This window comes from Zootoca vivipara, chromosome 16 (assembly GCF_965207765.1).
Source record: "Zootoca vivipara chromosome 16, rZooViv2.hap1.1, whole genome shotgun sequence".
Taxonomy (NCBI): Eukaryota; Metazoa; Chordata; class Lepidosauria; order Squamata; family Lacertidae; genus Zootoca; species Zootoca vivipara.
In genome coordinates this window covers 24,303,441-24,314,866 of record NC_142599.1, presented here as the reverse complement: position 1 = coordinate 24,314,866, position 11,426 = coordinate 24,303,441, and the positions used below count along the sequence as shown (strand labels likewise).

Sequence of the window (11,426 nt, the reverse complement as noted above, 5' to 3'; positions counted from 1 at the left end):
CAAACTGCAGGGCAACCGGTTCACTGCTGGCTGGCATTCCATCTCATGCTGACTATAGTCAGGGCTCTTGGCTCCTCACTGCTGCTAGAATTTTGCCTCCAGGCCAGGCATATTTGGCTGAATTTTGTGACACGTGTACATTTATGCAAACTTTAATATATATTTTTCCTATAACTTCTATTTGCTAGTCAGGGGAAGGGAGGTGGCAGCAGATCCCCCCCCCCCGCCGCCGCCCCCAGCAACAATACCCAGTGATCCCTGGCTTCTGATATTTTAGCAAGCACATTTCAAGGGTCCATTCTAGCCATGACAACTAGAACACAGGTGGGGAACTTGCAGGTTTTATGATGTTGCTGGACTACAACTCCCATTATCCTTAACCAACACGTTGAGCTGTCAGGGATGATAGGAGTTGTAGTCAACATCTGGAGGGTCACAAGCTCCCTGTGCCCGGTTTAGAAGCTTGATATTTAGAATTTCAAGCATGTGTTCTAAGCATAAGGTCTAGCTGTAAAATATTGAGGCGTAAGCAGAATGCAGTTCTTATCTCTCTGGGTGAGGAGATGGGGGCTTATTGGCAAATCTGCTTAAGACAAGCCGCTGCCTCTTGGCTTCATTGCACAGGTGAAATCCTGCCTGCATTTCGGAGATAATACTGATCTTATGGGCCTCTTGAAATGCTTGTGGTGGAATGTAGGAAGCATGCCATTTGTGCATCTAGCTCATTATGGCAGAATCCCTCCAGAGTTCCCTGTAGGGCTCTCTCCTGGAGATGCCAGGAATTGAACCTGGAACCTTCTGCATGCAAAGCAGGTGCTCTGCCACTAAACTATGGCCCTTCCCATGGTGGGATGTGCAGTGTTTTCAGCATTCTGAAGCATTGCATGAATGCAAAAACTATTTTTAGGGGGTTAGAATTCCATGCTGTTCACCCCATCCCAGTGTTGTGACAGTGCCTGGTTTCGGAGCAGAATGGGGTGGCCTTTCACAGCCCCAAAGCAACATTAATCCAGTACAACGTGGCACTGGAGAGAGAGGGCATGCTATCTTGGCATGGTTCTCTTCTCGTGTGTCTGCTAGCGATTTGCATCCAGGGCAAGTGAGGGCAAAATACCCTGTCCCATTTCCTCTCCCCAGATCTGGAGGCCATCCTGGGGCTTTGTAGCTCAGCAATGTGGCCTGCTGTGATCGGATGAGGGAAAAGAAGGAGCCAAGGGCAAATTAAATCTTTGAGTTTCTCTTTGGCCCTGAACACATCCACATGGAAAGGAAAGCCCGACAAATCTCTGCAGTTTGTGGGTAAATTACAGGCTTATAGGCTGTTTCCTCCTCTGCCCCTGGCTGCCAGTTACTCTTGGCCCAGAGCCAGATCTCCTTTCTTCAGGGGCAGATTTCTTTAAGGGTGAGGCGCAGTCCTTACATGGAAAGGACTTCCGTGTCGCAAAAAGAGCATGGAAAACGGAGATGACTGCCTGCTGCTGTTGCTCCTTGACTTTATGTAGTTAGCCCTCCTAAGCCAACTCCTGGATCCTCCAACCGTCTTTCCCAGGCATTGAATGTGGTCCTCCAAGCATCTCTTTCCAGCCTCCTGGACTCCCCAGGCCATGCCCATCACTTGCCCCTGCTCTACACTCTCATTCGGTGCTTTTTTTTGCCTGGCTGGGATGCGCTCTTAACGACTGCAGCCTCCTGTTGTCTCACCTTCATTCCCTCACATCCACCCAGCGCTCTGCTACCAAAATTATTCACCTCCTTGTTACTTTTAATGATGCCCTCCCCACCCTTAATTCCTTACACTGGTTTTGTGTCTGCTCCTAGAACCTTTGGAACCCTCTGTGCCTCCCTATCTGTGTTTATTTCTAGAGAGGTCCCATCCTGTGACCCTCACTCATCTATTGCCACCACCCTCCGTCATTGAAAATCCCTTGTTCCCTCAAATGACTCCACCCATTTCCTCTCACTGCCTCTTATGCCTGGAACTCCCTCCTGGAAAATCTTTGTGTGACCACCTCCCTTTTTTTTTTTTCAAAGTCCCTCCTCCAAATTCACCTTTTCCAGGAAGCCTTTGGATCCTCCACACCTTGGTCCCTAACCCTTTGGCTAATCCAAAGGACATGCAATTGAAACAGCCACATATGCCTCCCCTGCTTACCTGTGTGCCTCTATTCTCCCCTTCTTCTGTTGGTTGTTTCTTGTGTCTGTTTTGTAAGCCCCTTGGGGCAAGGACCTGACCTTCCTGTTATTTGTAAACTACCACGGTGCTATATCAATTAAGAATAGAATCGGATCAAGTTACAGGGAACCAGGCAGAGGGCCTTCTCGGTAGTGGCACCCACCCTGTGGAATGCCCTCCCATCGGATATCAAGGCAATAAGCAACTATCTTACTTTTAAAAGACATCTGAAGGCAGCCCTGTTTAGGGAAGCTTTTAATGTTTGATTTCTGTATTTTAATATTTTGTTGGAAGCCGCCCAGAGTGGCTGGGGGAGCCCGGCCAGATGGGCAGGGTATAAATTATTATTATTATTATTATTATTATTATTATTATTATTGGAAGTTACATGAATGGAAACATCCAAATGCTTTGACGCCATTTTATCTCCCAAACGAATTGTCTCTTGCTTATATCTGCCTTGCAACAGCCCTTAAAGATCAAGAAGTAGAAATTGAGACAGTGAGAGTGGTACTGTCTGTCTAAATCCACCTTCTGTGCAGTGTTCAGATTGCAGAGAGGAAGAGGGGCTCAAACCCACAATCCCCACTTCTCCCTATTTTAGTGAAACTGTATCTCTAACCATATATTGTAAAACCTATAGCTTAAGCAGGAGGCTGGCTTCACTGCTTTTTTAAAAAAAGAAAAAAAAAAGACATAAAAGAACATTTCTACCCACCTTCCCTCCCTCCCCCCACAAGTCCCCTTCTGCCACAAGTGGATCCTGCGGGTGTTGAGAGTCGAAGGTAGTCCATTGTAAAGCTGGGTTTGTCCTCACCCCCTTCTCCTTAGCCCCTGGAGAAGGGGGTGCCACCAGGAGGCCCCAAGACAAAAGGAGAGATTGGGATAGGGAACCCCCCAACTATTTCTACATAATCCTCCAACATAATACAACAACAAACAATCAATTAATTTCTTACTTTGTTAAACGTTGTATTTGCGACTTCCTCAGATCCCTTCTTCCTGATTTTCATAATTTCTTAATATCATTATAGCGGGTTTCTTATTCTTAATTCCGATTCTTATTCTTAAAAAATCAACATTATTTTCCTCCTTCTTCGTGACGCCTCCCCACAGGCCCCCTCCTGCCACAAGAGGAACCTATGAGGTGCGACCATCCAAGGGAGGTCTATTTTTGTAGTTGGGTTTCCTTCCACCCCTCCCTCCCCCCCCCAGAGCCCCCCTGGCTTCACTGCTATTCACGAACTCTTGGTGTGTTCATAGCAAGGGGCGAGATTCAGACTGGGGACTTCCCTTATGCATTGCACTGTCTCTTAACCCAAAAATATTTTATTGGAATAATAACTGGAGGCATGTGAATTGATGACCAAAGCGACAGCTGAAGAGGAGCTTCGCTGCTTGCACCTGAGCTGCTGCAGCATAGCACGAGGTCAAATCTTCGATCCACACACTGCATTTAAAGTTTATTCAGCGCAAAACACACAGAAGCATTGAATTTTAGAGTTGGACAAGACCCTGAGGATCATCTAGTCCAGGCATCCCCAAACTTTGGCCCTCCAGATGTTTTGGACTACAATTCCCATCTTCCCCAACCACTGGTCCTATTAGCTAGGGATCATGGGAGTTGTAGGCCAAAACATCTGGAGGGCCGCAGTTTGGGGATGCCTGATCTAGTCCAGGCGTCGGCAACGTTTTCTGCCCGTGGGCCAGAGGATTCCCATGGACTATTGTCCGTGGGCCGGACATGAGCAGCACAGGCACAGAAGCGATATCTGGTGCCGCGCTGCCCATTTCCCAAACACTGGAAATGGCTTCTGTGCATGTCCGCAGCTGCGCAGAAGCGATTTCTGGCGCTGCGGACATTTTGGAAATAGGCAGCGTAGCACCAGAAATGGCTTCTGCACATGTCCGCAGCTGCGCAGAAGCGATTTCCGGTACTGGCTGCCCATTTCCAAAATGTCTGCAGCGCCAGAAATCGCTTCTGCAGCTGCGTAGACGCAATGTTTGGCGCCGCTCGGCAGGTCCCCGTGGCGCCGGTTTACCACAGTGCGCAGGGGACTTGCCGAGCAGGTGGCTCGGTTCACGGGCGGCCCATGGGCCGGATAAACGGCCTCCATGGGCCGTATCCTGCCCGTGGGCCGGAGGTTGCCGATGCCTGATCTAGTCCAACTCCTTGCAATGCAGGAATATGCAGCTGTCCCTTACGGGGATCGAACCTGCAACCTGGGCACTATCAGCATTGCATTCTAACCACCCAGCTATCCAGGCTGACTTCCTCCAAAGAATCCTGGGTTCTGTAGTTTATTATGGGTGCTGGAAATGCTAACTCTATGAGGGAGGGAACTACACTTCCCAGGATTATTTGGAGGGGATCAGGTGGCGCTGTGGGTTAAACCACAGAGCCTAGGGCTTGCCGATCAGAAGGTCGGCAGTTCGAATCCCTGTGACGGGGTGAGCTCCAGTTGCTCAGTCCCTGCTCCTGCCAACCTAGCAGTTCGAAAGCATGTCAAAGTGCAAGTAGATAAATAGGTACCGCTCCGGCGGGAAGGTAAATGGTGTTTCCGTGCGCTGCTCTGGTTCACCAGAAGCGGCTTAGTCATGCTGGCCACATGACCTGGAAGCTGTACGCCGGTTCCCTTGGCCAATAACGCGAGATGAGCACCGCAACCCCAGAGTCGGTCACGACTGGACCTAATGGTCACGGGTCCCTTTACCTTTATGTGCTTTAAATGTGTTTCAAATAAGCTTTCCAATATATATTGCGTCCCCAGTCTGCTTTGATTTGAAACCTGAGCCACCCAACAGGATGAAATCTAGGTAGCTGTTTCCTTCCTGAGCTTTGGGTCCCCAAAACACCCCAACTCCCAGTGCTGCAAAAGCATCATGGCTTCCCAGTCTGACTGTGGCGTCCATCCTGCCCTGTCCCTTCCCTGCAGACAAGTAAGCTTGCCTTCTTCAGATGATATCCCTGCCCCCAAACCACAATTACTGCTTGGACTTGGCAGCCTTCCTGCCCAGCAGATGGGCTCCAAAATAGACCTGGCTTTCTGCCCCTTCTGTGGTTAGAGCAAGGAGGAAGGAGGAGGTCCTGTGGGCTGTCCCTCCTGCCAAGTGGGCTGGGGGGTGGGGGGGGTGCCAAAACAGTATAAATCAGGAACAGAGACCCAGGTGGAAGAGACCCCAGAGGAAGGAAGGAAGCAAGCATCTCCAGACCTGCAGAGAACATCTCCCCGTTAGCAAACAGCATCAATCAAGATGAACAAGTTGATTCTGGTGAGCTTCCTGGCAGTGGCCACGCTCTGCCTTTGCCAAGCAGGTAAGTGGTCAAACCATCTCTGGGTTATGATTCTCTATGTGGCCATAGATGAGTTTGCAGGTGCCATCAAAATCCAGTCTTCATATGCACCTACATGTGTTGTTGATTAGTCGTTTAGTCGTGTCCGACTCTTCGTGACCCCATGTACCATAGCACGCCAGGCACTCCTGTCTTGCACTGCCTCCCGCAGTTTGGTCAAACTCATGGTCGTAGCTTCAAGAACACTGTCCAACCATCTTGTCCTCTGTCGTCCCCTTCTCCTAGTGCCCTCAATCTTTCCCAACATCAGGGTCTTTTCCAAGGATTCTTCTCTTCTCATGAGGTGGCCAAAGTATTGGAGCCTCAGCTTCAGGATCTGTCCTTCCAGTGAGCACTCAGGGCTGATTTCCTTAAGAATGGATAGGTTTGATCTTCTTGCAGTCCATGGGACTCTCAAGAGTCTCCTCCAGCACCATAATTCAAAAGTATCAATTATTCGGCGATCAGCCTTCTTTATGGTCCAGCTCTCACTTCCATACATCACTACTGGGAAAACCATAGCTTTAACTATACGGACCTACATGTGAGCAAAGCTAAATATTTAGACAATAAATCACAGTTTTAAGATTGTGGGTATTTCCAGGGTGTGCCAGCTTTTTTCAAAACAAAAAGAATAACCTTCAGGACCCAGAGATGCCAACATCACTTCAGATTCATTTCTGCCTTCAAAGCTGACCGACCGTTTCTCTTCTCCCCCACCCCCTCCATGCCAGTGGTGGTGGTGGTGTTTAGAGTGTCGGACTAGGACTTGGGAGACCAGGGTTCAAATTCCCAGGTTACTTTGGGTCAGCCACTGCCTCTCAGCTTAACCTACCTCACAGGGTTGTTGGGAAGAAGTGTGTACATCACCTCAAACTCTAGGGTGTAAATGAAATAGATAAAGGTTACTATCATTCCTGACCCATCCCTCGGCCACAGTTTCAGCAGGCATTGCCTCTGTACTTACCAAGCTTATCCTGGTCACAAGGGCTAGCAGGATTACATCGCTACAATGAAAGCAGAGGTTCTTAGGAAGTGCTCAGGCCCAAACCGTGCCCTTGGGTGACAGGCACCACAACTGTTCCCTGGTGCCTCACTTGGCCAAGGGGCAAGTAGCCTTTTGCTCATTGCAGTTGCCCTTCTCCTTTTCCAGATGACTCTGCCCACTCCAACAGTGCCAACGACTCACCCAGCTCTGAAGGTCAGTTTATCTCCACTTTTATTCCTTTCTTGCTTATTTTTATTTATTTTTAGATAATTGCTTCAAAGAGACTTATATCTGCAGAAGAGACCTAGGCTTGCAAATTTGGAAAATTTGAGGGGGGGAGGGGTAGACTAGGGAAGGTGGGAGAATTGTAGCTGAGTGGTGATGTGTTTTGCATGCAGGTTTCAGGTTCAATTGCCCACATCTTCAACTAGAACTGGGGGGGGGGGGGAGGCTATCAAAAGCCCTGGAGAGCCACTGCTTATCAGTGTAGACCAGAGCTTTCCAAACTGTGCGCTGCGACATGTTAGTGTGTCGGCTGCAGTGTGTCACACAAACACTCCTTCCAGGGCTGGATAGGGGTTAGTTCAGGCTTCGGCAACGTTTTTTGGCCGTGGAATGGATCATTCCCATGGACGATCGTCCGTGGGTCGGACATGCGCAGAAGCGATTTCCGGCGTCGTGCTGCACATGTCCGGGGCGCTGGAAATCGCTTCTGCGCATGCCCGGAAGCCAAAAATTGTGCCTGCACAGAAGCGATTTTTGGCGTCTGGGCATGAGCAGAAGCGATTTTCGGCGTCTGGGCATGAGCAGAAGCGATTTTTGGCGTCTGGGCATGAGCAGAAGCGATTTTCGGCATCTGGGCATGAGCAGAAGCGATTTTTGGCATCTGCGCACGTCCCCACGCTGTGCTATGCCGGTTTAGCACAATGCCTGGGGGACTTGCCGAGTGGGCGGCTCGGTGACTGGGCGGCTCGTGGGCCGGATAAACGGCCTCCGTGGGCCAGATCTGGCCCATGGGCCAAAGGTTGCCAACCTCTGGGTTAGTTTAACCTCCAGTTCACTAGTAAAACTGAATGACTGTTTCGTGAAATGATGCATGTCCAAAAAGTGTGTCCCCAGCTTGAAAAGCTCTGGTGTAGACAATACTGAGCTAGATGGACCACAGCAGCTTCTTATGTTTCTAAAAGTATGGAAATCTCCTTTTTCCCTTTCTGTTCCACAATGAGGGCTAGAATCACGTTGCTTTTCAAAATGAAAACGGAGACTGTCAGGATCCTTGGTTTCGTTCCTGAGCCACAAGCCCCACTGATGGCAGGGAGGAGGCAAATAGGGAGAACTCCTCCTATAGAGGGCTGAGGCAGCGCTGTTGATAAAATATGCAACTTTTCCTCTTGTAGCTTTTGTCTCCAGGCGCGTCAGTGCTCAAGTAATGAAGAGACACAAGAGGAACTATAACAGGTAAAGATAAATGTGCAACTTGTCATGAGCTAGGAATCTGGGGTGGGGGTGGGCTCCCTAGTGGCTTTGAAGACGCCTCCAGGAGGTCCCAAACATTGGACGGAGGAGAATAGTTACCCAGATAATGTCAACACAGGGCTCTGTAAAGAAGCTGTTACTCTCTCTGCTGCAAGAATTGGCTGGATGCATCACATGCAGGGCCGTCTTAACCATATCTGGCGCCCTGGTGCCAAGATCCCTCCGGCGCCCTCCGTGAGTGAGGCGGGCAGGAATGGCGCACGGGGAGCTGAGAGGCGTGGAGGAGGCAGCCCCAGGCTCCTGCTCCCTGCGCGCCTCCGGAGAGCGGCCTGAAGCCGCTCAAAAGCTGAGAGGCGCGGAGGAGCCAGCCCCAGGCTCCCGCTCCCCGTGCGAAGCTCCGGAGGCGTGCGGGGAGCGTGAGCCTGGGGCCGCTCAGCTGTTCAGGCGGCCCCAGGCCAGCACTCCCCGCGCGCCTCTGGAGAGCTGCCTGAAGCCGCTCAACAGCAGAGGCGTGCGGACGCAGACACCAGCGTTTGGTGCCCCTTCCGCGCCCCTGATGGCCAGGCGCCCTGGCACCTTGCGCCACCCAGCCCGGGCCTAGGGACGGCCCTGATCACATGTGCATTCCAGTGTGACCGAGAAACAGAACCCAGGGGAAGAGTATGCAAATGAAGGGGTGGGACTATGCAGATTGGAGCAGAGGAGTAAACGGTGGGAGATGGAACAAGGGAGGGTTTAGCTCCTATCCCTACAGTGTCTGATCACCTTGCAGCTCTTTGCTGGGGGGAAAGTATAACCTTGCAATTAATGAAAAATCTCTACCCCCAACCCCACCCTGGCATCGAGTGGAGGGGAAGAAATTCATTTCCATTTGTGCTTAAAAGTGGACCTACTTTCTGAAACACAGCTGTCTTTTGAAATGCCCAAATTTTGCAATGCAGTCCTCCAGCAAATTAGTTAATGAATTAATTTCATTAATTAGAATTTATAGGCTGCTTGTTTTTAAGGGGGGGGTACCCTCAAAGCAGCTTACCAAACAAATAAAAACAACAAAATTACCATTAAAAATAGTTAAATCCAACTGTTCAAAAAATGTAAAATCTATGCTAAGCTAAAAAACAGATTAAAAGACATGTCAATGTTTTACATATCTGGAGAGGCTTGCCCAAAGAAAAATGTTTGTAGCAGGCGCTGAAGAGAGTACAGTGGTGGTACCTGCCTGAAGTCAATAGGCAGGGAGTTCCAAAGTGTGGTGTAATGTGTACAAAATGCATATACTAGGGTAAAAGTGTGCATAATCATTATGTTAGGTTTTTGCAAATGTTTTGCAAAAATGTATACTGGGCAAAATTAGGAGAAATTTTACAGTAACGTTGGAAGATTTTTAATGGGGATTTTTTCATGAAGAAATGTGTATCTTGCTAGTTAAAGTTTTGTATACGTGGATATCCTTTGGCATACTGAGAACATTTTGATATAGCCCCAAAATGTCTGCTAAATGCTCCAACCGTGGCTGCTGCTCCCTGGCAGGTTCTACAACGCCCGTGCTGCCCCAACCCCAGACCCCCTTGAGCCCCTGCGAGAGGTTTGTGAGCCGAACCCCGCCTGCGACGAGATGGCCGACCTCATCGGCATCCAAGAAGCTTACAGGAGATTCTATGGGCCAGTATAGAGGCCCTGCTTAAAGTCAGCACAGTGTGTGGGACAGAAAAGAGGAGAGTCCTGCTCGGAGACCAGCATCTGGGGGGAGGGATCTACTCGCTTTGGTGCTACACAGTCCTTGTCTCTTAAGGTCCACAGCAGGACCCATGCCTTGAAATACCCTGAACAGATACTGCTTGTAACTACTGTGCCTTTGCCTCCAGGCTGCCTCTGTAATATGCTTGCTTTAAAAATTGGCGTTTTATGAATAAAATATTAAATAACTTAAAAACATAAGCACACTTCTTTTCTTTCACTGAGTTATGCACATGATATGCTTTTTTGGTGCTACATGGTGCTGTCCTATGCGGTTCTGTAGCTTTCCCCAACCTGGTGAGCTGCAGAATTTTGGACTACAACTCCCAACAGCCCCAGCACTGTAGACTGGGGCTGATGGGAGCCGAGGTACAAAACCTCTGCAGGCCCCAAGTTTGGGGGAAGTTGTATGCTGCCCTGAGATATTCTGGTGGTGGTAATGGTTGGGAGAGAGATGGAGGAGGCTGCCACTGGCTGACTGTATCTGAAGAAGTGTGCATGCACATGAAAGCTCATACCAATGGCAAACTTAGTTGGTTTCTAAGGTGCTACAGGAAGGAATGTTTTTATTTTGTTTTGACTACGTCAGACCAACACGGCTAGCTACTTGTAACTAGCTGGCTGGTTTACGTAGATCTTAAATAAGGGCATAAATACAGCCCGAGTTTCCCCACTGGGTTTCCAGGGAAGCCCCAAATCACAGATTTGGGTCCAGCACAGAGCAGACATGCCTGTGTGTGTGTGTGCAGCTTCCAGGATCAGCCAAAACTCACCCAAACACAGCCCTCCTTGGCCTCTTGTTCTGTCCTTGGATGACATGGCAGGCAGCCAGGTGAAGTGGAAAAAGACCCAACGATTTGTCTCTATGGCAACAGAGATAACTTTTTAAAGTTGCTGATGATGGGTATGTATCTAAGGCCATTACCTTAACAAAGGAAATGGTTTGCTTTTGGGGTTCTGGTTTTCTTTTATACATCCTAGCTTCATGTAAGCCTGGAAGGGATGCATGGGTATAATCTAGATTCTAGACTGACCCCCTTTGTATAACAATTTAATTAATACACTGAGGCCAGCACTTAGCATTGTGGTTTGTGGGTGGTCAAAGCACAGCATAAACAATGAATTGTTCAAATCTTTACACCAAAGATAGGCAACCTCTTTTCTTCAATTTCCCTTCTGGGTAGCCTAGCAGAGGCTGAATTCTGGTGATGGGTGAAGCCAGAGTTCAGATGATAGGCAGAGACAGAATCTTTAGTGTGTTCCCTGTTTCCTTATAGAGAATGTTTTTCACCATGGTCATATGAGAATTCCCAATCCTCTGCAGGTCTACTCAGAAATCAGTCCCATTGGGTTTCATGGAGTTACTCGCAAGCCAGTAGAGGGCATTTGCTAAAAAGCAAATGAAAGTACTTATCTTCTGACTTTAGGGTACTGCACACACACACACACACACACAACCTACCGATTTGTTCTCTCATACAGCCAGTGGCGTAGCAAGGTCAGGAGGTACCCGGTGCAGAAAATTTCTTGTCACTTCCCCCCCTCCCAAATGAAATTATTAAAAGAAGGAAAATTAAGAAACTTACAGTTGTAAGTGTTATTTTCTGGTTTATTTACTTAACATTGTGAGTTTAAGCACTTAAAACTCTTTCCCCCTAACTTTATCTGCAAATTTTTAAAATGCTTTATTGGTTTTAAAAACTATGTAACATAATAAT

At 48.7% G+C, this 11,426-nt stretch overlaps 1 protein-coding gene across 1 annotated transcript; it reads left to right on the top strand.

Moving 5' to 3' along the window:
- Positions 1-4,362: 4,362 nt before the first annotated feature.
- BGLAP (bone gamma-carboxyglutamate protein) lies at positions 4,363-11,186 on the top strand. Its single transcript, XM_035099422.3, has 4 exons — positions 4,363-5,489; positions 6,661-6,708; positions 7,893-7,953; positions 9,502-11,186. The coding sequence occupies exons 1-4, from the start codon at positions 5,429-5,431 to the stop codon at positions 9,641-9,643; spliced, it is 312 nt and encodes a 103-aa protein (XP_034955313.3). The 5' UTR covers positions 4,363-5,428; the 3' UTR covers positions 9,644-11,186.
- Positions 11,187-11,426: the final 240 nt, after the last annotated feature.

What these genes read in the sequence shown, in the direction of transcription:
- BGLAP (XM_035099422.3), top strand. Translation starts at nt 5,429, where the DNA reads ATGAACAAGTTGATTCTGGTGAGCTTCCTGGCAGTGGCCACGCTCTGC. An exon ending in GCTCTGCCTTTGCCAAGCAG is followed by an intron (nt 5,490 to 6,660) that starts GTAAGTGGTCAA and finishes CTCCTTTTCCAG; the next exon opens with ATGACTCTGCCCACTCCAAC. An exon ending in CGACTCACCCAGCTCTGAAG is followed by an intron (nt 6,709 to 7,892) that starts GTCAGTTTATCT and finishes TTCCTCTTGTAG; the next exon opens with CTTTTGTCTCCAGGCGCGTC.